The 26,278-nt window shown below is 45.1% G+C and overlaps 1 protein-coding gene across 6 annotated transcripts in view; it reads left to right on the plus strand.

Annotated features, from left to right (window-relative positions):
• Nucleotides 1-26,278, plus strand: part of PPP1R12B (protein phosphatase 1 regulatory subunit 12B) — a 195,630-nt gene that overhangs the window by 86,545 nt on the left and 82,807 nt on the right. For 5 of the 6 annotated variants that reach the window (XM_068541907.1, XM_068541908.1, XM_068541909.1 and 2 more), the window contains exon 14: nt 19,360-19,450. The exons of the other annotated variant lie outside the window; for it this stretch is intronic. In XM_068541907.1, coding sequence (XP_068398008.1) covers nt 19,360-19,450 — 91 coding nt within the window. The remainder of the gene's footprint in view (nt 1-19,359; nt 19,451-26,278) is intronic. 6 annotated transcript variants of the gene reach the window in all.

Here is a 26,278-nt window from a genome sequence, read left to right on the forward strand (position 1 = left end):
GAGGGAGAGGCACCGTGAGGGAGAGGTCCCGGGGCAGGGTCTAGATGTTCAGGATGCAGATGAGCGGCAGACAGAAACCTCAGACCGTGACTTCAGTCGGTGATGTTGACAAAGAGTAGTCAGTTGATCTAAGAAGTGGAGAATTTTATTTGAGCCGGATTTGAGGATTATAACCTGGAAGAACATCTCAGCAAGCTCCAAGAACTGTTCCACCCGTTAGAGGTCACGGCACAGTAGCATAAGTTTTTGAGACACAAGGCTGTACGCGAAATGACGTCTTATTGACAGGTCACACGAGCCATGTCTGAGCGTCATCGTGGCCCCATCAAGAAGGAAGGTTATCTTTAAGGCGCTGCTTGTTGTTGCTGGGAGAACGCTGCTCTTCGTGGCTGAGCAGGTGTTCCTGCCGATGGAGGTTTGGTCGATGTAAAATGCAGATACGCCCTGCACAGTAAGGGGGAGAGCGGGGGCCAGAGGGCAGAGCGGATGTGTTTATGTCTGAATTGTTCTGGTCTTGCCATAAAATATGAACTTTATTTCACAGTAACAATAATTAGAAGTGACCAGCTGTACTAAAGATAGAGCGAGCGATCTAGAGGAGCAGTGAGGTAAGTGTATCAGGAGTAGCTGTTGAGACAGAAGGTGTTGCACATGCACTGTTGTATCCAGTAGAGAGCTGCTACGGGAACCTGCGTGTGTAAGGCGTCTAACAGCCGTCTAGTGAGAGGCTGCCGTGTGCCCGGCGCAGGGGCGTTAAGGATCCAAGGTCAGGGAAAAGCTAGCCCGTGTCCGTGTGGAAGGCAGCTCAGAAGCTGCAGTACAGTGTCTGATGTGGGAACAGAGGGGGTCTGGAGTAGAGGGGCAGGGAAGGGGCCGCAGAGGAGGTGCCTGGGCTTGAGTTTTGAGAGGCTGGTCATAACAGGAGGGTGGTATTTTAGAGGGACATGAGAAATTCGGGGAACAAGTTCACTGTGCCTGGCACTGGGAGGAGGGCAAGGCCAGTGCAGCGTTTTCGCAGGTGTCTTGTGTGAAGTAGGTTTAGGTGCAGAAAAAAAGTGTTCTGTGGCCCGGCGAATTTGTGAAACGATGGCTTAAACACAGGTGAACGGTTGCTCCAAAACCTGGGGATCGCTCCTCTCCAGGGCGTGGGGCTGGTTAGAATTTGCAGCAGTTGCCAGATTTCTGTGTCCATCGAATAGTTTTGTTTTTTCACAGAAACCTGACTGGTATTCCATTGGGAATACTTTGGAAATTGTGGCGCTAGAGAGAGGCGGGCAGGAACCACATGGTGTAGTTTCTGTCTGTGCTGTGCTGAGAAACTTGAACTTCCGCTCTCAGAGCTGTGGACTGGAGTGCTTTCAGCCGGGGAATGGCTTGATCAAATAAAACGTCATTTAAGCCTTTACAGAATTACAGCCGTTCAGTTTCTCCTTCAGACAAACACACGCTGAAAGAAAATAGCACATGTTTTGAAAACAACTAAATGTTCCTTCTGAAAGAGCATGCTGGGTACTAATTCTTCTCTTGAAGCTGCAGCTTTCTCTGTAATCAGCTCCTTGTGGAAGCATTTTGGCTCTTGCTGAGAAATGGAGGCCTGGAGCCTGTGTTGACAGGTCCTGTTGGAAACAATTAGCATCAGGCAAATGGGTCTTCAAACTGGCCATAGCAAGACCTGCCCAGCAGAAAAGTCATCTCAGAAAGAATCTCTGTTTGCAGGGTAACTAGAGCTCGTGCATTGGGGTGTGGGTCTTCCCATGGAACCGGCACGCCTGACTTTCCCTTTCTGAGCCGGTTTTGTTCGAAGAGGGGGGAAGTGGGCGCGTGCAGTGCCTGGCCAGGGAGCGGGCGCCGCTCTCTCCAGGGGTGGGGGGGGGGGTGGCCCTTCGCTCAGCCTGTGAACTACAGATATGATTACAGATTCATCAGTAGACAGGGCTGGATGCAAGTGGTCATTATGATACCAAATCGTGATCAACACGGAAAGGTTAACACTAGATTTTTCTGAGGGATGATGGGTAATTTTTATTTTATTTTTATTTTTTCCTGTATTTTCCAAAGTTCCAGAGTGATGAAGAATTACCATTGTAATGGGGGTGGGGGGCAGGTGAGCTTGAAAAAAAATTAATTCTGTGGACAACAGTCTCTGTTATGATGTAAGTCTGTGAAGATGGCCACAGTCATTGAAGAGTAGACACAGTAGTCAAGCGAGTCAAGGTAATTTATGCAGGATTCTAGATAATTTGTGATTTTGTTACATAAGCTCAGGGCAGGACCTCTGAAAGTTTATTACTTTTGAGAAGGGCACAGTCTTGGATTTACAAAGTTCCTTTTTAAAATTTTCTTTCTTTTTCTTTGTTTTTTTTTTTTTCTGAAAAGCTCCCCTGTGACCAGTGTGGTCCTTTTACCTGATGGAAAGGAAAAGGAGTTATGCCCCTGTTTTGCAGATGGAAATGCCGAGGCCCTAAGAGCATGGAGTGGTTTGCCTGATATCACACCTTGAGTCAGGCACAGTGGAGACCATAACCCAAGCCTCTTTTTCCTCCCCATTGAACTCACTAACCATTTCTTCTTTTGGATTAAAAAAAAGTTTTGGTCCAGGGGCCAGTGCATCTCCATCAGTGGCCTGGAACGCGGCAGTCTCTGCCTTCATGGCACTCTGATCACTGCATCCCATTTTGGGGTTGCTCCTGAGGACGGTAGAAACCACCAGCGTCCTCCGATTGTGCAGGGGTTGACTGGGCTGGCGGACGGCAAGGTGGAGAGGGCACACGGCACAGCACGCAACTGGCAGAAGGCGGCAGGGTGTCAGGGCAGGCAGCTGCTGTCGCAGGGCGTGGCGGCTGCCTGCATTCCCAAAGCCCCAGGTTTTCCTTAGCAACAGTGTCAACAACTCCCGGGGCTAATGTTGGAGTCTGCGGGCTCCCGCCTTTGATCCTCTTGCCCCAGCCCTGAATTTTACACCTTCTTTTTTTATTGGTGCCCTTTCTTTTCTTGTAGAAATGGCCAAAGCAGTTTTTCTCTACAAGAAGCTAAAGTTATTTGTCTTTCCCAGATAGCTCACATGCGACTTGCTTTGTTTGGTCTGTTCACGGCCGAGTCATATATACCACACGTGTTGACCTTCTTGAATCCTTTGGGGTCTTTATAAGCTGGGTAGTTAGTTATTCCACTAAGTGAAGCTGTCAGCAGATTAATTTGGCATCGTCTTTGGAATGTCAGAAATTTAAAACAAGTAATTAAACACTGAGTCATGGTTTTTAAAAGTTGTTTGACTCATCTCCCTGTCTCCAAGCTAAAGTCAGGCAGTTGTCAATTCAAGGAGGTGTTCTAGAGAAGAGGTTCCCAAGCTCCTCCAGCCTCTCTCAGTTCTTGTTCTGAAATGAGTATTTTCTTTCCCTAAGAGACCGCAGCAGTGCTGAACTTACCAGGCTTTTCTCTGCTGGTATAAGTAGTTCTCTCTCTTCCTAACTAGGAACAGGAAGAGAGTGAAATGTATGCAGCAGTCAGTACATTCTCTTAAGTATTGCCGTGCTGGAGGTTTCTGGGTTGCTTGTATGATTAGTTATTATGTTAGCCCATTAGCTGTTAAAGATTACGCTTGCTTGACTCCTTTCTTGCCTTAGTTAGGAAGTCAGTTTCTGCTGTTTTGTCGCTGAGCACATGCCATGTCGTGCAGCGTTGGGTGTTGTTGATTCTGGGGGCCGCTTTTTTCATGTCTCACAAGCTCCGCCATCAGGACATGTCATCACTGCCAGTTGTCATCCCCACACGTGTGTGCATTTGGTCATCGGTGCTCACGTTACTTCTACTGGGTTATGTGCACTGCTGGTACTAAATATGTCTAAATAAGTCTGAAAGAGCCCTTTCAATAACTATTAAAGTAAGTAATTTTTAAATGGTGATAAAAGAGCATGTGTGATTGACACCTGATTGGCACCGCTTCCCTTCCTCGGTGGTAAAGTGCTGGTGCGTCCTGCAGTTGATGACGGGCCAGATCTGATGGCACTAGTTAGCCAGTGGGAAAGATGCTGTTGGTCTGTATTTAAAAACACCAAGTGGGAAGTGACTATAATGCATGTGGGGTTTCTTTTTGGGGTGATCAAAATGTTTTTAAATTGATTATGGTGATAATTGCGTAACTATGAATATACTGAAAGCTACTGAATGGTACACTTAAATGGGGATGTGAATTATATCTTAGTAAAGCTGTTTAAAAATAACACTCGGACCATTTCGCCCCACTCAGCAGTTCTGGGAAAGAAGACCTGGTTGGTGCCTGCTGAGACTTACTACAGTAAGATGGAAGGGCCTGGAATTTAGACGTCTTATTATCTTTTTTCTGTATTTCTGTTGCTAAACACAGCTGCTGAGACATGAACCCTCTTCATTTCCAGAGACAGTGGCGTTTGTCACACAGTTCCTCAGCACACCACCTAACAGTTCAGGAGTGGTGGCTTAAAAATGTCGTCGTCCCCCCCCCCCCCCTCCACAGGACACATGCATTCCAGAAGCGGCCAGGAAGCCGGCTGCCTGAAGCTGCAGAGCCTCTGGCGGCTCTGCCCCAGCTCCCAGCCACTTCAGAGTACAGCCAGCAGTCACCCGACACCTGCTGCACAAAGCTCTTATCAGCCGTGTGTTTACAGTTAATCTCCTTCTGATAAAGTGGTTCTTTTTTCAGAGCTGTGAGTGTTGGTGACATGTGGGAGGGACCAAAATTTTGTGCCCTCACTCAAGCCCCCCCTCATACCAGGTGATTTTCCCATGTTGGAAGAAGATGGTCGCTTGTGACAACCTCACAAAACGAGCTCTGGTGTTTACTAGGGAAGGACAGCCGGAGGAGTGGGCACTTTTTCAACAAATTGGGCTTCTGGGAAAGCTGCTGCACAGGTGTGTGGCGGGTGTGTGGCAGGTGTGTCTGAGGTGCTTGACCTCTCACCTGTGATGGTTTGATCTGGCAGTGGAGTCCTTGCCGTTCCCGGTTTTATGGAAATGGGAGGCGCAGGAGGTTGATCTTTGTGTTCTGGGTTTGCGGGCCGACTGGTGTGCCGAGCTGGGCACCCGTGAGCACTGGGCCTGGAGGGGCAGGAGCCGCAGGTGAGTGTCTGCTTGGCAGCTCTGATGGCCGAGAGCATCTTTCTGCTCTCCGTCCGCGTCTCTTCCTGGTGGTTCTTTGGGAAGCTGGCTGGTTGCACACACCATTTGGGCGCTATGGTTGGGGTGGGGGGATGGTAAGAATAAGATGCAGTGGTCGGAATAGCCAGTTGGCAACTATTCTGGTTTTTCTTCCTATTCCTAATTGATTTAAACATGTGCGCTGACTTAAGGATCCCATCCAAGAGATTAGAGTGGCAGAGGACGGTTAAGAATTTCAGGAAGTAGAAACAGGCATCTCTTTTTAAGAGGAAACTGGTATCAGTAATGTTATACTTAAGTTGGATAGTAGTACACAGGTGGTGGTTGTATTGTTTATATCCTTTATAGCTTAAGTATTACATAGTATATATTTTAAGTAAATAAGACGGGAAAAATGTCAGATATTTAGGGCAATTACAGAGAGAAGCTGGTTTAGGTATGTGAAGGCATAGATCGCTCCTTGAGTTGGCCTTTGAACAGGAAATTATAAAATGAAGAGACTAACTCATTGAGGTCTGGGTAAAAGCACTTTGCTTACTACAAACTGTACAGTCAGATTGAATCTTTTCTATTTCATTTTTTTCATACTTTATTTTTTATTTTATTTATTATTATTTTTGGCTGCATTGGGTCTTCGTTGCTGCGCACGGGCTTTCTCTAGTTGCGGTGAGCGGGGGCTACTCCTCGTTATGGTGCGCGGGCTTCTCATTGCGGTGGCTTCTCGTTGCGGAGCACGGGCTCTAGGCGAGGGCTTCAGTAGTTGTGGAACGGGTGCTCAGTAGTTGTGGCTTATGGGCTCTAGAGCTCAGGCTCAGTCGTTGTGGCGCACGGGCTTAGTTGCTCCGCGGCATGTGGGATCTTCCCGGACCAGGGCTCGAACCCGTGTCCCCTGCATTGGCAGGCGGATTCTCAACCACTGCGCCACCAGGGAAGTCCCAATCAGGTTGAATCTTAATGGTAATAAATGTTTTCCCATACGTGTAAGAAGTTTCCTCATTGATCTTGGTTGCTCAGAGGACCAGATTGTAGACAGTTCAAAATGGGGCTGAGTCAGGCATTTAGGCGCCCCTGCGGCTGGCCGTCATCGCAGCCCCATGGGGAGACTGCTCGTTGGACCGTCTGCCCAGCCTGCCAGAACTGGACTGTTCTCTCCCTGCTCCTCCTCTCCTTCCTGTATCGTGTATCTTTGGCGATCGTGCCGCTTTGTGTTCCCTGAACGTGTTTGATGTCCGCGCTGACCCTTCTTTCTGGGACAGCCTTCTGTCACCTTCTCTGCTGAGCAGAGTTCTGTTCGTACCCTAAGAGCCCCTGAGATTCACCCCCCTGCCGGCTTCCCGTTCCCCCAGCCCCGGGCTGAAGCCGGGGTCCTCTTGCCGGTGTTCTTCTGTGGCCCTGTCCTTAGGGCTGGTCCAGCTGACACCCCTGCATCGGGAGCTCCGGGAGGTGCTCTTTCTGCTGGGTTTTCTTCATACCGCAGAGCCCACTACTTAGCAAGGTGTCGGGTAAGTGGGTGGGGATGAACAAGCCGCTGTGTAGTGATCCTGGTGTCCAGAGGGGGGCAGCAGAGGCACGCCTGTTGATCCACTTCGCAGAAGGCTGGCTCCCCAAGACCCCGTCCTGTGTTTGGCTCGGTGTGCGGGTAAGCACACCAACCCCATTCCACTTCAGGTGTTTTAATGTAGGCAGAGAAGGTGTGTCCCGGCAGGTGGAGGTTCCTTCACGTGAGAGCAGCAGGCACAGGTGGCAGCCCCCCGGGCTGCCAGGCAAGAGCCCTGGTTTGCTCTCCAGCTGAGTGCACAGCTTATGCGTCGAGGTTGCCTTTTAGCTTCTGAATCGGTCCGTGTGGAGTTAGGAGGTGGCTGTCCTGCCGCTCGCGCGTTCAGTGCTGTGCGAGGAGGACTGCAGGTGCGACACGAGAGAGGCCTGCCTGCCTTGTGCCCTCGAGACTGAGGGCGCCGGGTACGCGCCTCGGAAACCACGAGGCCGCGTGGGGGGTGGACCCTCGAGGGCAGACTGTGTAGGTGGCGTACTGCGCGCTCGGAGGAGGAGGCGGGTCCTGTGAGACGGGAGGCCGTGGCGGCATCTCAGGTGGCCTCAGACATGCGAAAGGTGTAGACTGGGTTAGAGAATTAGCGTTCTGAATGCTTACCGTACGCCAGTACTCCCTAGATGCATTTAATCCTCATAGCTTTGTGAGACGAATAATACTATTTTCTTCAATACATATAAGAAAATTAAGGCTCAGATGACGGGCCCTGCCCACAGTCACAGAGCCAGTAAGTGGCAAAGCCAGGATTCAAAACCGGGTCTTTGGGACTTCACAGCCCACGTGCTCTGACCCCACCGGTCCGTGTCCGAGGAGCCGGTCTCCCCTGGGCCGTGCGATACCGTCAGCTGGCACTGTGGGCACAGGGGTTGGGCTCTCTTGATGTTTTGTTTTTTGAAGGAAGTGAGTATCTGTCTTGGGAGAAACCACTTCTGAAAGCAAAGTAAATTGAAAGCTTTCCGTCCTCTCTGGAATCTGAATGGGGAATCCGGGCTTTTGGAAACCAACTGAGGCATCGTCTTGTCGGCCATCAGGCTGGTCCAGCATTCTGTGCTGGGCGTAGGGAGTTTCCCTTGGGGAGGATCCCAGAGCCGGGGCGCACAGTGTTTCCCAGAAGGAGCACCAAGAGCTCACTGGTGACGGGGACGGAGGCGCACCTGCCCACGTGCCTGTCCTTTCCGGGCCGCCGCCTTACCCCACTCTCCCTGTCACTCTCGAGGGAGGTCTCTGACCCCACTCTGTCCCCCACCTCCTGCTCCCTCTCCAGCCTGCCGAATCGGAGCCCTGCCCCCTCGCCCGTCCGGCGCCTCCACCGCGGACTCTCCGTGCCCTTGGTCGTGGGCCACTGCCTTCTGGAACCTGTGTCTTCCACGGCCTCTGGTTCCAGTCTTCCCTGCCCCTCCGTCCTTCCCCGCCGCCCCTGCTCTGTGCTCTTCCAGCCCTTCCGCCTCGGCAGGCACCTGGGGCTCCCTGGGCTTCCTCCTCTTCTCCTCCCAGGATCCTCCTGAGCTGCTCTGCCGCCTCCTGCATCACTCGGGTCTCTGTTTCCCGCCTGGATCTCTCTGCGGAGCTTCCCGACACCACGTGTACAGCGGCGCCTGACTTCCGGCGGCCACCCAGAACTCTAGCCGTATCTGGCCATTCTTTTCCTTTCCCGCATATTTCTTCATCTGTTTAAAGTATTGCTGCAGGTATGCATTTCCTTTAGTTCCCAGGTCCTCTTCAGGACAAGGGTATAAACAAATAAACCAAACCACTCCCTTCCCTGTGACCCTAAAAGGCAAGAAAGAGCCTTTCTTGTTAGTTAATGGCTAAGCTGACACTAGAACCCAGGAACACCATTCCTAGTTAGAAACGGCGAGGAAAACCTGCACTAACGCCTGGCCGCCGTGGGGGCTGCGTCCTCTGCAGGAGAATTCAGTCCCTCTTGTCACCTGTCCCTTCCGGCTTGTCCGGGATGGCCGTACTGCATGTGAATGGCAACCTCTGGAGATACGAAAGCATCCTTTCCCCAGATGGAGTGTTGCCGATGGCAGACTTTTGGAAAATATCAGGGGACACTAAGAGAAGCCTAACATAAGACAGTACCCCCCTCCTGATGTTGCTAGATTTGGAAAAAGGAATGTCTTGCTGCGTGAATCCACACAGCTGGGGTGCCGTGGCGCTAGGTGAAGAGCCCGTTTTCGTGTGGTGCTGGGGCCAGGTGGCCGGTCCTGCTCCCTTTAGGTCTCACCTGCCAGCGCTGTGACCCTGGGTGGGTGCTTCAGTGTTTCCTTGGGCCTCGGTCAGCTCTTCCGTAAAACGGGAATGATTTTATCCTCTCTACCTGAAGTCTTGAAATTAGATCATGTGGCTCCTCGAACTCATAACATCTTTAGCCACAGGTCCATGCTCTGTTCTTCTCTGGCTCATCCCCTGCCCCGTAGCTGTCCCTGCATGCTTCCAGGTTGATCTTTAGGAAGTTCCTTCTCATCTCTCTGAAGTGTACGTGTGCCTGTGCAACCTCATTCACAGGATGTAGTCTGAGGAATGACAGGCCGTGGTAGAGGACCAGTAGGCATTCTGTAATTAATGACCGCAGCATCCCGAGTGCTGTAAAGACATAACACTCAACTTGGTTCCTGCCCCGTTTGAAGTTAACCGTTAAGTACCATTCTGTCTTCACAGATTTTAAATGTAGGACTCCCTAAAGCTATTCCAAACACCAGTTTCCTGTTAGTGGGCTCTGGATGAGAGATTATTCTCTCATCATTCTGGGGAAAACAGCTTTGTACTCTCCCTGGAAATCTTCTTGGTTATTTTCCTTTCATTCTTCTACTTAAAGTAGCTTTATTTTACTTAGCCCTTCAAACCTGCATGGAGAATATTTTCATGGGCATTAAGACCGCTTCCCAATGAATTATCCATTTCTGGGAAAAATAATTAAGGGGAGCTCTTTATTAGACCAGATGGGATGGATATTCTAGCACCTTTCTTTCTTTGCCAAATCGCCATGCGGAGCTATTAACGTGAGGATGGAAACAGTGCAGCAGGAGCGGTGGTGATGCGAGAGCAACAGTCAGGCCGTCCGGTCCTCACAGCAGCCCTGCTGATTTCTGCTCATACCTATTGCAGCTGCTGATACCTTTGCTGCGTAAGAAACTTGGGTTTAGAGTGCGTAAACGTTTTATCCGAGATCGCCTAGCAAGGAAGTTGAGGAGCCAGGGTTCAAACCCAGGCGGTCTGATTCCCATGTCAGGGTACTTTATCACCACACTGTACTTGTCAGAAGATAGTCGAGGTCTTTTATTATGATGATGATGGTTTTCTTGATGTTCATTGATGATTTGCTCTAGGCATTTTGCACAGCTTCTTAAGATAAAATTAGCCGTTGTGTAGTATGTAAAGGAGCACTGTGAACTTGAGAGGCAGAGAACAAATTATTTTTGTGTAGTCATGCTTAATTCTCTGCTAAGTGTTTGAATTCCACTGATCATGTAACCTCAGAGTCATAGCAAATAACAAAGAAAAATGCTTCCTGCCCTCTAGGAAACAGGAGTAGGAAACAGAGTAGACAGAAACAGCGTAGACGGGCGTGGTAATTAGAAGACTTCAGCATCGAATCCCTTCCTCTGTCACTGCATTGCGGATGTTAGCCTAGTTTTATCTGGAGGCCAGAGCAGGGATAGCTGTGAAGCCACGGCTGCCACTGTGCTTCCGTCGCAGGACCTTGTGGGCCGAGACCATCGTCTTTTCAGGGCGGTGAAGAGCCACGTGATGCACAGGTTCACGAGGCCCAGATGGTGTGCTGGGTGTGGGTGTGGTCTGGCACGGGCGTTGCCAAGTTTTGTCTGTAAACGGCCAGATAACATACATTTTAGGTTTTGCAGGCCATTTTGTCTCCATTGCAAATATTAAACTCTGCTGCTGTCGTTGGTAAAACTTGATTTACAGGATGTGGCAGCCAGGTTTGGCTCCAGGACTACAGTTTGCTCCCCTGTCTGGGTTTAGAAGGTACAAGGGCTCAGGCTCTACTGAAGACGCGGTGTGTCCCCCAGGAAACCGTATGTTAAGGTGCATCACTTCTGTGAATTTGGAATCCATACCTGGGTAAACGAAAGTGAATGAAAATGTTCCTTCCCTCCTCAAAAACCTTTAAAACTCAAGTACTGGGGTTTTCTGGGTTTGGTTTTTATAGATTTTTTTTCTTACAACTTAGTAAAAGTTTCATATATTGACACAGGTTACAAAGTAATATACATAATATTCATTAAAAATGGACTATAATATACTATATATAGGTATAGAATAGACATACATAGATAAAAATCTAGACATACGTGTAGTAGAATAAAAATGGGCTTATCTTCATGTGGTAGAATTCAGTTTATTTTTATTTTCACATGGTGATCTGTTTTCTAATTTTTTCCGGAAAAAGCATGTATGATTTCAAATATTTAAGACTCCAAGTGAGGCAAAAGGCCCTTGATTTCACCCCCAGACCTGTTTTTTACCAGCTCCATCTCTCTCATTCCGTAAAACTTGCCGGAGCAGGCAGTGCGATAAGCCGGTCAGAAGCTTGCGCCTTCACTGTGGCGTCTGTCTAGGACGCAGAGAAGAGACAGCAGTCAAGAAGTGGTGCAGTGGGGTGCTGTGTGTGTTTGCAGGTGGAGGTGGTGTGTGAGGACGCTGGCTGGTAACCCAGGCAGCATTTCCTGAGGGGTTCGTCCTCGGTGTGCTCACCGACTCCAGGGCTGGTCCACAGCTTTGCAAGTTTGGGGACTCAGGTTTTTCCACTTCACCCAGAGAAGAGGAATCTATTAAGGAAAGAGGCACACATACCGAGCTCACAGTGGATTGAGGCACGTATGGCAATTCCAGTTTACTAATCCACGTGGAGGAAAAAAATCTCTTAACATATAGCCTGGTTGAGAACTTCTGTTTCAGGCTATGGCATATCTTGTAATAGACAAACTCTCCTACTGAGAATAACCAGAAAAGATGGATAAACATAAGGAAAAAAAGTCTTTGACGGCACTGGAGAGATGGTAAGGAAGTGAGGACTTGAGGGACCCAGATCCCAGAGAGAAGGAAAGCATAGGAGGCGAGCCCAGCACCCGGCTGTGCTTGTCCCCCAAGGTGCTGGCTGACCAGTGAGGCAGTGGCTACAAGGCTGAGAAGCTGGGTGAGGTTTCCAGCCATCTCTCAGTGCTTAGGGAACAGAAATTAGAGTTCAGAAGCAGGGGCCCCAGTGGACACCCCAGCCTTCCCCTGGGACCATCGAAGGGCTGCCTTCTAGCAGGAGGGGCTTGCCAGACATGGCCAGCTCTGTAAAGACTGAAGCCCAGCTTCCAGGCGGCTCAGTCTCAAAGTGGGTGAAGGGGGTTTGCTTACCCCATGGTTTTCACAGTGTGGTCTCCACATCAGCAGCGTCACCTGAGAACTAATCAGAAATGCAGATTCCCAGACCCCCCTCCACACCTGCTAAATCAGGGCTTCTGAGGGGAGAGCCTCATGAGATTTGTATTTCACAAGCCTTCCAAGTGATTCTGATGCAATGAAAGTTTGAGAACCAGTTTCTTAGCCTAACTAAGCCAGAGAAAAGAATATCCTCTCTGGAGGATGACAACATCTTCCAGAGCTGCAAGTTATTACTACATTTTTTCATTAAAAATTCTGGCATTAATTCAAAAATTACCAGACATACTGCATAATAAGGCTGATTTACAAAAGACTAAGAGAAAATACAGACACTAGGAATAGACCCAGATATTGATTGTTATCAGATGTGGACTTTAAAATAATCATAGTAAATTACAGTTAATATGTTCAAGAAAATAGAAGACAAGATAGAGAATTTCAATAGAGAACTGCCCTCTCTTTGGAAAGATGGAAATGCTAGAACTGAAAAATAAAGTAACAAATTAAGAAATTCAATTGTAGTAAATCAGCTGAAGAGAGGATTTGTGAACTGATTAGATTGGACAGTGGAAAACACCCAGAATGAAACCCAGAGAGAGAGGAGAATAGAAAATACAGGAAAAGTGTAGTAAATAATAGGAGGGTGGCCAGCAAGTTGTAATAGAAGTGTACCTGTAGTTGGAGAAGGAGAGGTGAGGGGCTGGCTGCTTCTCCTGGGCACCACTTCTTCCTGAAAAGTGGCCGCTCAGACTGGTTATTCAGAGGTAAGAGTGTGGCCGGCATTCTCCTGAAAATGAACAAAGCGAACCTGTCATTCTGAGTGCTGGTTGCCAATTGTAACATTTAAAGCAGAAATTAAAACTTTGGAAAACTTGTACCTGTCACTGTGGGTGATACTGTTGACTGCTTCCCAATGTGGAAAGACTGTTCTGAGACCAAAGATAATATTAGAGAATGTGGGGGTTTTCTTAACTTTTATTATTTTTTATTGATATAATTGAAATAAAACAATCTTTTTTGGTATACAACGTAATGATTTGATAAGCATATTACAAAATGATCACCACAATAAATTTAGTTAACGTCTATCACCACACATATTTTCCTTGCGATGAGCACTTTTAAGATCTGCTCTCTTAGCAGCTTTCGAATACTTTAGTGTTGTTAACTGTAGTCACCTTGTGCATACGTTCCCAGGACTTATTTATCTTATAACTGGAAGTTTGTACCTTTTGACCACCTCCACCCACTTCGCCCACCCCCCCCACCTCTGGCAACCACCAGTCTGTTCTCTGTACCTATGAATTCAGTTTTTTAGATTCCACGTACAAATGAGATTGTACAGTATTTGTCTTTCTCTGTTTCTCTTAGCATAATGCCCTCAAGGCCCATCCATGTTGTTGCAAGTGGCAAGATTTCCTCTTTTTTATGACTGAATAATATTCCATTAGGTATGTACATGTGCGCACGCGCGTGGGTGTGTGTGTGTGTATACACACACACACATATATGTGCCGCATTTTCTTTATCCATTCATCTGTCAGTAGACACTTAGGTTGTTTCCGTATCTTGGCAATTGTGAATAGTCCTGCTGTGAACATTGGGGTACAGATATAGTACAGATCGAGATTGTGATTTGGTTTCCTTCAGATAAACACCCAGAAGTGGAACTGCTGGATCATATGGTAGTTCTATTTTTAATTTTTCAAGGAACCTCCATACTGTTTTCCAGAGTGACTGCACCAATTTACATTCCCACCAGCAGTGCATGAGGGCTCCCTTTTCTCCACACCCTCACCAGCACTTGTTATTTCTTATCTAATAGCCATTTTGACAGGTGTGAGGTGACATCTCACTGTGGTTCTGGTTTGCATTTCCCTGATGATTGGTGATCTTGAGCATCTTTTCATGTGCCTGTTGTCCATCTGTATACCTTCTTTGGAAAAAGTCTGTTCAGGTCCTCTGTCCATTTTTTAATCAGGTTGTTTGTTTTCTTTTGAGTTGTATGAGTTCTTTATCTAGTTTGGCTATTAACCCCTTATCAGATATATGACTTGCCAATATTTTCTCCCATTCAGTAGGTTGCCTTATTGTTTTGTTGCTGATTTTCTTTGCTGTGCAGAAGCAAAAAGTTTGATGAAGTCCCACTTGTTCATTTTTGTTTTTCGTGTCAAATCCAAAAAAATCATTGCCAAGACTGATGTTAAGGAGCTTTAAACCGTATGTTGAAGAATGTGATTTTTAAAATTACTGTTGCATAATGAAATGTGTCACCATTTGGGAGATTTTACCAAAGACACACCTGGGTAAGACATTCCATCCAAAGTACAAGATAGACCACTGGATTTCGGCATAGCAGAATATGAAAATTCTGTTAGCGTCATTTCAGATTCCACGTTGCGACTGCGACTAACCTTGAAGAAAGTACCACTTGTGTTTGACTATAGGATCAAAGAAGACTGTCCACAATTATCTGAAAAAGCTACTCTAATACTCCTTGCTTTTCCAACTACATATCTGTGCAGGACTGGATATTTTTTATATATTTTAACTAAAACAACATATTGCAGCATATCGAATGCAGAAATGTATCTGAGAATCGGGCTGTCTTCTATTAAGCCAACATTAAAGAAATTTACAAAAATGTAAAATAATGCCACTCTTACTAAATTTTTTTGTTTTAGAAAATTTAGTTATTTTTCATAAAAGATAAGTTATTGATGTTAACATGTAATAGGGCTATCATTTTCAGATGAATTAATAAACATGTTTAATTTCTCAACTTCACTGCCTAATAAGGTAAATATTAATAGATATACCCCACGTAAACAAAAGCTGTTTGGGGATCCTCAATAATTTTTTAAAATATAAAAGGGTCCTCAGACCAAACAGTTTGAGAATCGTTGCTATAGGTACAAGTAGACCTAATTTTATTGTGCTTCACGTTATCACTTCCAGATACTGCGTTGTTCACAAATTGAAGGTTGGTGGCAGCCTGTGTCGAACAAGTCTCTCGGCGCCATTTTTCCAACAGCATCTGGTCACTTCATGTCTCTGTGTCACATTTGGTTATTCTCACAATATTTCAAACTTTTTCATTATTATGATATCTGTGATCAGTGATATTTGATGTTACTATTGTAATTGTTTGGGGTGCCACACACCACACCCATATGAAACCACAAACTTAATCAACAAATGCTGTATTTTTACTGCTCTACCCAGCAGCAGTTCCCCTGTCCCTCTCCCTCTCCTTGGGCCTCCCTATTCCCTGAGACACAACGATACTGAAATTAGGCCAATTAATAACCCTACGAGGGTCTCTAAGTATTCAAGTGAAAGGAAGAGTTGCACATCTCTCACTTTAAATCAAAAACTAGAAATTATTACCCTTAGTGAGGAAGGCACGTGGAAAGCCAAGATAGGCCTAAAGCTGGGCCTCTTGCACCAAGCTGGGCCTCTTGCACCAGTTAGCCAAGCTGGAGATGCAAAAGAAAAGTTCTTGAAGGAAATTAAAAGTGCTACTTCAGTGAACACACAAATGATAAGAAAGCGAAACAGCCTTATCGCTGATACGGAGAAAGTCTGAGTGGTCTGGATAGAAAATCAAACCAGAAACAACAAAGCCTCATCCAGAGCAAGGCCCTAACTCTCTTCAGTTCCATGAAGGCTGAAAGTGGTGGGGAAGCTGCAGAAGAAAAACTTGAAGCTTAGCAGAGGTTGATTCATGAGGTTTAAGGAAAGATGCATTCTCAATAACATAAAAGTGCAAGGTGAAGAAGCAACAAGTGCTGATGTAGAAGCTGCAGCAAGTTATCCAGAAGATCCAGCTAAGATAATTCATGGAAGTGGCTGCACTAAACAACAGATTTTCTGTGTAGGTTAAACAGCCTTCTATTGGAAGAAGATGCCATCCAGGACTTCCATAGTTAGAGAGGGGACGTCAACGCCTGGCTTCAAAGGACAGGCTGACTCTCCTGTTAGGGGCTAATGCAGCTGGTGACTTTCAGTTGAAGCCAGTGCTCATTTACCATTCCGAAAATCCTAGGGCCCTTGAGAATTATGCTACATCTACTCTGCCTGTGCTCTGTAAATGGAACAACAAAGCCTGGATGACAGCACACCTGTTTACAACATGGTTTACTGAATATTTTAAGCCCACTGTTGAGACCTACTGCTCGGAAAAAAAAAGATTCAAAATATTACTGCTCATTGACAGTGCACCTGGTGTCACCCAAGAGCTCTGATAGAGATGGACAATGAGACTCATGTTGTTTTCATGCCTGCAAACACAACATCCGTCCTGCAGCCTGTGGATCAAGGAGTAACTTTCAAGCCTTATTGTTTAAGAAATACATTTCGGGGACTTCGCTAGTGGTGCAGTGGATAAGAATGCGCCTGCCAATGCAGGGGACACGGGTTCGAGCCCTGGTCCGGGAAGATCCCACATGCTGCGGAACAACTAAGCCCGTGTGCCACAACTACTGAGCCTGTGCTCTAGAGCCTGCGAGCCAAAACTACTGGGCCCTTTTGCCACAACTACTGAAGCCCACGCGCCTAGAGCCCGTGCTCTGCAACAAAGAGAAACCACCGCAATGAGAAGCCTGTGCTCCGCAGTGAAGAGTAGCCCCCGCTCACCGCGACTAGAGAAAAGCCCATGCGCAGCAATGAAGACCCAGTGCAGCCAAAAATAAATAAATAAATTTATGAAAAAAGAAAAAAAGAAATACGTTTCATCAGCCTATAGCTGCCATAGATGGTGACTCCTCTGATGGATCTGGGCAAAGTCAATTGAAAACCCTCTGGAAGGGAATCACCATTCTAGATGCCATTAAGAACATTTGTGATTCATGGGAAGAGATCAGAACATCCACCTTAACAGGAGTTTGGAAGAAGTAGATTCCAACCCTCATGGATGACTTCGAGGGGTTCAAGACTCCAGTGGAGGAGGTAACGGCAGATTTGGTGGAGAAAGCAAGAGAAATAGAATTAGAAATGGGGGCCTGAAGATGTGACTGAATTGCTGCAATCTCATGATACAACTTGAAGGATGAGGAGTTGCTTCTTATGGGTGACCAGAGAAAGTGGTTTCTTATTCATAGCATCACTAGTTACAGTAGTGAAGACATAGAAGCAACCTAAATGTCCATCGACAGATGAATGGATAAAGAGGATGTGGTACAGATAGACAATGGAATATTACTCAGCCATAAAAAAAAAGAATGAAATAATGCCATTCGCAGCAACATGGATGGACCTAGAGATTATCATACTAGGTGAAGTAAGCTAGACAAAGACAGATACCATATGATATCACTTGTATGTGGAATCTTAAAAAAAATAAATAAATAAAAGATACAAATGAACTTATATACAAACAGAAATAGACTCACAGACATAGAAAACAAACTTATGGTTACCGAAGGGGAAGGGTAGGAGTAAATTAGGAGTTTGGGATCAACATGTACACACTACTACACATAAAACATAAACAATAAGGAGTACTGTGTAGCACAGGAAACCCTACTCAATATTTGGTAATAACCTATAAGGGAAAAGAAGCTGAAAAAGAATAGATATATGTATATGTATAACTGAATGACTTTGCTATACACTTGAAACTAACACACGTTGTAAATCAACTGTACTCCAATTAAAAAAATAAAATTTAAAGAAAAAAAGAAAGTGGTTTTTTGCAATGGACTCTACTCCTGGTGAAGATACTGTGAAGGTTATTAAGATGACAACAAAGGATTTAGAATATCGCATAACTTAGTTAATAAAGCAGGGGCAGGATTTGAGAGGATTGACTCCGGTCTTGAAAGAAGTTCTACTGTGGGTAAAATGGTATCGGCCAGCATCGCAGGCTACAGAGAAATCGTTCATGAAGGGAAGAGTCAGTCAGTGAGGCAAACGTCACTGCTGTCTTCTTCCAAGACATCGCCACGGCCACCCCAGCCCTCAGCAACCGCCATCCTGACCAGCGAGCCGCCAGCAACATCAAGGCAAGACCCTCCACCAGCAAAAAGGTTACAGCTTGCTGAAGCCTCCGATGATGGCTAGCGTTTTTGACAATATTTTTTAATTAAAGTATGTACCTTGTTTGTTTAAGATATGCTGTTGCACACTTACCACAGTATAGCGTAAACATAATTTTTATATGTACTGGACAACCAAAAATTTCACATGACTGACTTTATTGCAAGATTCACTTTATTGTGGTGGTCTGGAACTGACCTTGCAGTATCTCTGCGATATGCGTGTATTACAGTAACAATCAAAATGTATTATTATATTAGGATATTATGAACCGTTTTGTGGTACTGAATATGAAAATATAGATAAGATTCCTTGAAAAACAAAAATTACCGAAACAGAAAATCTGAATAGGCCTAATTCTATTAAAGAAATTGAAACCCTTATTTAAAACCTTCCCATAAAGAACACTCTGAACCCAGATGGGTCTGTTGGTGAACCCTTCCAATTATTGAAGGAGGAAATGACCCCAGTCTTCCACAGATTCTCAAAGAAAGTAGACAAGGAGAAAACACTTCCCAACTTCCGTAACTTTAATTTCAAGACTGGCTGGGTCATTATAAGGGAAAATTACAGGCCAGTTTCTCGCGTGAACACAGATGGAGGAACCCTACAGTGAATAATACTGAATCTATATGAACAGTAGGTCTGTATGAATGGTGATACATCATGGTTAAGTTGAGCTCATCCCAAGCCTGTAGGGTGGTTTCGTCATTCAAAAACTGCTCAGTGTAATCCTCCATAGTAACAGCAGAAAGACATGATAATCTCGGCATACAGGGAAGGAAAGCCTGTAATGACGTTCGCACACTAATGATTAAAAGACGAAACAAGTCACAGCAAGCCCCTCCTAGCCCACTCCCGTGGGCGGGGAAGGAGTTGCCTTCACTTGAGGAGCAGTGTCTGCAGCGTCTTAGCCGGAAGCTGTCTCTCGGAAGGCAGGAGCAAAGCAGGGAAACGACTGTCATCACTGCTAGCCAGAGCGTGAAGGCAAGAAGCGAAACAAAAGGTCCAAGGATGGGAAAGAGGAAAGAAAATTCTCATTTTACGGTTACAGATGGTGTGATTCTGCACGAACACTAACACGTTTACAGATAACGTCCCGGCTTACGTAATGTTCACCGATAGGCTGTCGGGTTGAGTCGGCCTGACTTCATCTTAGCTCACAGAAGTCCCCTCGGTGTGCAGACGCACCTGCTGCCCCCCAGGGCCTTAACCTCTGGTGCGACTCTTCTTCCCCGCAGGTCATATCTGACTCCTGTACGGGATGAGGAAGCAGAGTCGTTGCGGAAAGCGCGCTCCAGACAAGCTCGGCAGACTCGAAGGTCTACCCAAGTGAGTGTGACCTCCGTGTTTTGTCCTGTTCTGTCTGCCTTTCCACTGGAAGTACAATTAAACGATGATAAAACGTGTGCCTTATTCCAGCCATTGTAGTGAAGGCTTTCCTGTTAAATCTTACACGACATAGAATCAGATGAATTCATAGCTACGTATACCCCCTCTCGCTTCTGTTCTTCAGGCGCAGGGCAGGTTTCTCTTCTTCCCTCCCTACGACTAGTCATTCCACGTGTGCTTAAGGCCCACACCTTAATTCCTGCAGGAGGACAGTCTGGCACAATCTCAGAGTGTTAACCACAGAGTTACCATGGGACCCAGCCATGCTGCTCCTGGGTGTGTACTCAAAAGAGAGATAAAGCAGGCTTCTACAGAAAAGCCCTACACAGATATTTATAACAGCGTTATTCACAGGAGCCAGAAACCCAAATTCAGTGTCATCTCTGGCCAGAGTTAACTTGCTGTATAGACCAAGATTACGTGTGGAGTGTGCAGGTTCGCTGGAGGGCTGAGCCCTGGGCTCCCGGCAGCGTCAAGGTCAGCGTTCTGGGACTGGTGGTGCCCCAGCGAGTGTTGGGCAGTGGGCCCAAGTGGGGCCATTGCACCGACCAAATAAACGAAGCAGCTAACAAAACTGGAAAAAACCCTCACAAATTTCCATTGATTTGGGAATAAGAAGAAATGAAGTCCTGATGCATGCTCACGCTACAATGTGGATGAACCTTAAGAAAAAGTTACGCTGCATGAAAGAAACCTGGCATGATTCCATTTGCATGAAAATGTCCAGAATAGGCAAATCCAGAGAAATAGAAAGTGGATTAGTATTTGCTGGGGGCTGGAGAGAGGGAGGAATGGGAAATGACCACTAAGGCTGTGGGGTTTCTTTCTTTCTGTGGTGATGACATGTCCTGAAATTAGATGGGGATTTTGCACAGTTCTGTGAATATACTAGAAAACAGCGAATTGTACTCTTCAAGAGGGTGGATTTTATGATATGTGGATTATGTTTCAATAATGATGTTATAAAAAGAAAAAAGGAGAGTCCCTCAGGGAAGCTTTGAAGTAAGGAAGATACGATCTACATTTTATTTTTTGCAAAAGTCGCCATGCAGAGAACTGCTGGGAGTGGTCTGTGAAGCCTGGAGGCCCGTGGGAAGCTGTTCCTTGGCTGAGCTGGAGATGACAGGCGTGTGGCAGCAACAGTTGAGGGAGGCTGTGATTGGCCATCAAGGAAGCAGAGGAGGATGAGCCGGGCAGCAGAGCTGAGGAGCAGCCAGAGGGCTGAGGGATCAACCAGGAGATGGTCCACGAGGGAGCGAAAGGCAGTCTCCAGGGAAGAGGGGAAGGCCCGCAGCTTCAGATGCTACAGACGCCAAGCAGGAGAGCTGAGGACCGAGAGAGGGACCTTACGCGTAGCCCCCGAAGTGCCCTTGTGTCGTTCCTGACCCTCCAGGGTCGGGCAGGTGCCGTCCTGTGCAGTCATTGCCACAGCTGTTACTGCTTGTGCTTGATGGTGGTTTGCTTCCCCAGAGGATGTAACCCCCACGAGGGCCAGACAAGCATTTGTTTGTTTGGGTTTGGTTTATTGTGGCAGACTATACGTAACATACAACTTAATATTTTAGCCGTTTTTAAGCATACGCTTCATCGGCATTAAGTGCGTTCACATTAGTGTGCAGTCATCGGCACCATCCACCTCCAGAAGAGCTTTCGTCTCCCCAGACTGAACCTCGCTACCCGTTAAACAGCTCCCTCTCTCCCCACAGCTTCTGGCAACCACCGTTCTACTTTGTATCTCTATGACCTTGACTCTAGGTAGCTCACGTGAGTGGAATCGCACAGTTTTTGTCTTTTTTGTGACTGGCTTGTTTCACTCAGTGTAATGTCTTCAAGGTTCATCCATGTGGTAGCTAGCACATGTCAGAATTTCCTTCCTTTGTAAGGCTGAATAACATTTTGTCGTATGTTTAGACCACATTTTGTTCATCCGTCATCCGTTGATGGACACTTAGGTTGCTTCCACCTTTTGGCTGCTGTGAACAGTCTTGCTGTGAATGTGGGTGTGCAAATTATCTCATCAGACCCTGCTTTTAGTTCTCTTGGGTATAGACCCAGAAGTAGAGTAGGCTGGATCATATGTTTCTGTCTTAATACTTACTTTCCATTATACTCATCTGTTTTCTTATGTCTTTTCCATTAGATTATGGTTCTTGAGTACAGGAATCGTTTGATTTGTCTTTGTAGTTCCAGTGCTTAAAACTTTTTATTAAGAGAATGAGTGAACAGATTAGCTAATAGTTACTTCCGGCTTTGGAACTTCCCTCTTCTGAGGACGTGAGCATGTGACTACTTGAGTTAGAATCAGCTCACTCTCTTCCTAACCCTTTTCCCCCTTCTCCTGCAGATGTCTCCTCATTATTTCCTTTTTTTCTGTACTACTGCTCCTATGAGCCTGGGGAAAATTTTAATTGGTAGAATGCCTCTGTGTGATTCCTACAGTTACAAAAGTATGTTAGAGAAAAGCTAGTTCAGGGCTTGCGGGGGTTTTTTTTTAAATTTTTTTAAATGGAGGTATAGTTGGTTTACAATATTGTTAGCTTCAGGTGTACATCATACTGAATAAAATTTTTAAGATTATATGCCTTTTATAGTTATAAAATATTGGCTGTACTCCCTGTGTTGTAAATATATCCTTGTAGCTTATTTTATGCATAATAAGTTGTACCTCTTAATCCCCTGCCCCAGTATTTCCCTCCCCCTTCCCTCTCCCTCTGGCAACCACTGGTTTTTTCTCTATATCTGTGAGTCTGTGTCTTTTTTGTTATATTCACTAGTTTATTTTATTTTTTAGATTCCACATAGAAGTGATACCATACAGTAGTTGTTCTCTGACTTTTTTCACTCAGCATGATACACTCCAGGTCCATCCATGTTGTTGCAAATGGCAAAATTTCATGCCAATGGCTAATACTCCACATATGTATGTATGCATATATGGAGTATGTGTATATGTGTGTGTGTGTGTGTGTGTGTGTGTGTGTCTCACGTCTTCTGTATCCATGCATCTGTTGATAGACAGCTAGATGGCTTCCATATCTTGGCAGTTGTAAATAATACTGCTGTGAATATTGGGGTGCATGTGTCTTTTCAAATTAGTGTTTTTGGTTTTTTCAGATATATGCCCAGGAGTGGAATTGCTGGATCATATGGGAGTTCTATTTTTAGTTTACTGAGGATCCTCTATACTGTTTTTCACAGTGGCTGCACCAGTGTACACTCCCATCAACCGTGTACTAGGGTTCCCTTTTCTCTGCAGCCTCACCAACATTTGTCATTTATGGTCTTTCTGATGACAGCCATTCTGACAGGTGTGAGGTGACATCTCCTTGTGGTTTTGATTTGCATTTCCCTGGTGATGAGTGATGTTGAGCATCTTTTCATGTACCTGTTGGCCATCTGTATGTCTTCTTTGGAAAAATGTCTATTCAGGTCTTCGGCCCATTTTTAAATTGGCTTGTTTGTTTTTTTGATATTGAGTTGTATGAGCTGTTTATATATTTTGGAGATTAACCCCTTATTGGTCATATCATTTGCAAATATTTTCTCCCATTCAGTCTTTCCCATCTGTCTTTTCGTTTTGTTGATGGTTTCATTTACTGTGCAAAAGCTTTTAAGTTTCATTAGGTCCCGTTTGCTTGTTTTTGTTTTTGTTTCCTTGCCGTAGGAGACAGATCCAAAAAAATATTGCTGTGATTTATGTCAAAGAGTGTTCTGCCTGTGTGTTCTCCTAGGAGAAATTCTGCTAACTTTGGGTTTTGTTTATTCTTCTTTTTCTAATTCCTTTAGGTTAAGGTGAGGTTGTTTATTTGAGATTTTTCTTGTTTCCTGAGAGGGCTGTATTGCTATAGACATCCCTCTTAGAATTGCTTTCCCGAAGATCTTGGAACACTGTGTTTTCATTTCATTTGTCTCCAGGTATATTTTGAATTCTTCTTTGATTTTTTTCAGTGATCCATTGATTGTTTAGTAGCATTTTGTTTAGGCCACACATATTTGTGTTTTCTGTGGTTTTTATTCTTGTAGTTGACTTCTAGTCTCATAACCTTGTGGTTGGAAGAGATGCTTGATATGATTGCAGCCTTCTTAAATGTACTGCGACTTGTTTCATGATATAGCACAGATGTATCCTGGAGAATATGCATTTGAAAAGAATGTGTATTCTGCTGCTTTTGGATGGAATATTCTCTCTCTCTGTCTATTAAGTGCATCTGGTCTAATGTGTCATTTAAGACCAGAGTTTCCTTACTGATTTTTTTGTGTGGATGATCTGTCCATTGATGTAAGTGGGGTGTTAAAGTCCCCCACTATTTTTGTGTTACTGTTGATTTCTCCCTTTATGTCTGTTAATATTTGTTTTATTCATTTAGGTGCTCCTATGTTGGGTGCAAATATATTTTCAATTGTTATATCTTCTTGGATTCATCCCTTGATTATTATGTACTGTCCTTCTTTGTCTCTTGTAACAGTCTTTATTTTATTTTTATTATTTATTTATTTATGTGTTTATGGCTGTGTTGGGTCTTCGTTGCTGTGCACAGGCTTTCTCTAGTTGCGGCGAGCGGGGGCTACTCTTCGTTGCAGTGCGTGGGCTTCTCATTGCGGTGGCTTTTCTTATTGTGGAGCACAGGCTCTAGGCGCATGGGCTTCAGTAGTTGCAACACGTGGGCTCAGTAGTTGTGGCACGCGGGCTCTAGAGCACAGGCTCGGTAGTTGTGGCACACGGGCTTAGTTGCTCTGTGGCATGTGGGATCTTCCCGGACCAGGGCTCGAACACATGTCTCCCACACTGGCAGGTGGATTCTTAACCACTGTGCCACCAGGGAAGTCCCAACAGTCTCTATTTTAAAGTCTATTTTTCTGTTATAAGTATTGCTACCCAGCTTTCTTTTCATTTCCATTTGAATGGAATACTTTTTTCCATTCCCTCACTTTCAGTCTGTGTGTGTCTTTAGATCTGAAGTGTGTCTCTTGTAGGCAGCATATATTGGGTTGGCCAAAAAGTTCATTCAGGTTTTTCCATAACATCTTACAGAAAAACCGAACGAACTTTTTGGCCAACCCCGATATATGGGTCTTGTTTTTGTATCCTTTCAGCCACTCCATCTTTTGATTGCAGCATTTAATCCATTTCATATAAAGTAGTTATTGATAGGTATGTACTTATTGCCATTTTGTTACTGTTTCGGGATTTTTTTTTTTTTTTTTTTTTAATAAGTTTGTCCTGACCACTTTAACTAGGGTCTGGCTTTTTTTTTTTTTTTTTTTTTTTTAATTTATTTATTTATTTTTGGCTGTGTTGGGTCTTCGTTGCTGTGCGAGGGCTTTCTCTAGTTGCGGCAAGTGGGGGCCACTCTTCATCGCGGTGCGCGGGCCTCTCACTATCGTGGCCTCTCTTGTTGCGGAGCACGGGCTCCAGACGCGCAGGCTCAGTAGTTGTGGCTCACGGGCCTAGTTGCTCCGCGGCATGTGGGATCTTCCCAGATCGGGGCTCGAACCCGTGTCCCCTGCATTGGCAGGCAGATTCTCAACCACTGCGCCACCAGGGAAGCCCCGGGATTGTTTTTTTAGTCCTTTTTTTGTTCCTTTCCTCTTTTGTTCTCTTCCCTTGTGATTTGATGGCTCTCTTTAGTGTTATGTTTGGATTTCTTTCCCTTTTATGTGTACGTATCTGTAACAGATTTTTTGGTTTGTAATTACCATGAAGTTGGCATATAGCAATATATGTGTGTGTGTGTGTGTGTGTGTGTATATATATATATATACACACACACACACACACGATTATTTCAAGTCGCTGATCTCTTTAATTTCAAATAACATTTTAATAACCCTGCATTTTTCCTTCTCTCCCCCCATGATTACTGTTTTTGACATCATATTTTATATCCTTTCATTTTGTGTATCCCTTAACTACTTATTGTGGATATAGTTGATTTTACTACTTTGTCTTTTAACCTTTCTAGTAGCTTTGTACTTGGTTGATTTACTACCTTTACTGTATATTTGCCTTTACCAATGAGATTTTTCCTTTCATAATTTTCATGTTTCTAGTTGTGATCTTTTTTTGTTTTCTTTTCTTTTTCTTTTTCCTTTCTTTTGCTTAGAGAAATGCCTTTAACATTTCTTATAAAGCTGGTTTGTTGGTGCTGAACTCTTTTAGCTTTTGCTTGTGTGTAAAACTTTTGCTTTCTCCATCAACTCTGAATGAGAACCTTGCTGGGTAGGGCATTCTTGGTTGTAGGCTTTTCCTTTTCATCAGTCTAATTATATTGTGCCACTCCCTTCTGGCCTGCAGAGTTTCTGCTGAAAAGTCAGCCGATAGCTTTATGGGAGTTCCCTTGTATATAACATGCTGCTTTTCCCTTGCTGCTTTTAATATTCTGTCTTTAACTTTTGCCATTTTAATTCCAATATGTCTTGCTGTGGTCCTCTTTGGGTTGATCCTGTTTGGGACTCTGTGCTTCCTAGACCTGGATGTCTGTTTCCCTTCCCAGGTTAGGGAAGTTTTCAACTGTTATGTCTTCAAATACGTTCTGTGACCCTTTCTCTCTCTCTCTTCTCCTTTTGGGACCTGTATGATGTGACTGTTAGTGCATTTGATGTCATCTTAGAGGTCTCTTAAAGTGTCCTCATTTATTTATATATATATATATATATTTTTTTTTTCTGTTCGGTGGCAGTGATCTCCACTATTCTGTCTTACAGCTCACTGGTCTGTTCCTCTGTATCATTTAGTATACTGTTGATTCCTTCTAGTGCATCTTTCAT

Source organism: Eschrichtius robustus, chromosome 3 (assembly GCF_028021215.1).
Source record: "Eschrichtius robustus isolate mEscRob2 chromosome 3, mEscRob2.pri, whole genome shotgun sequence".
Classification (NCBI taxonomy): Eukaryota; Metazoa; Chordata; class Mammalia; order Artiodactyla; family Eschrichtiidae; genus Eschrichtius; species Eschrichtius robustus.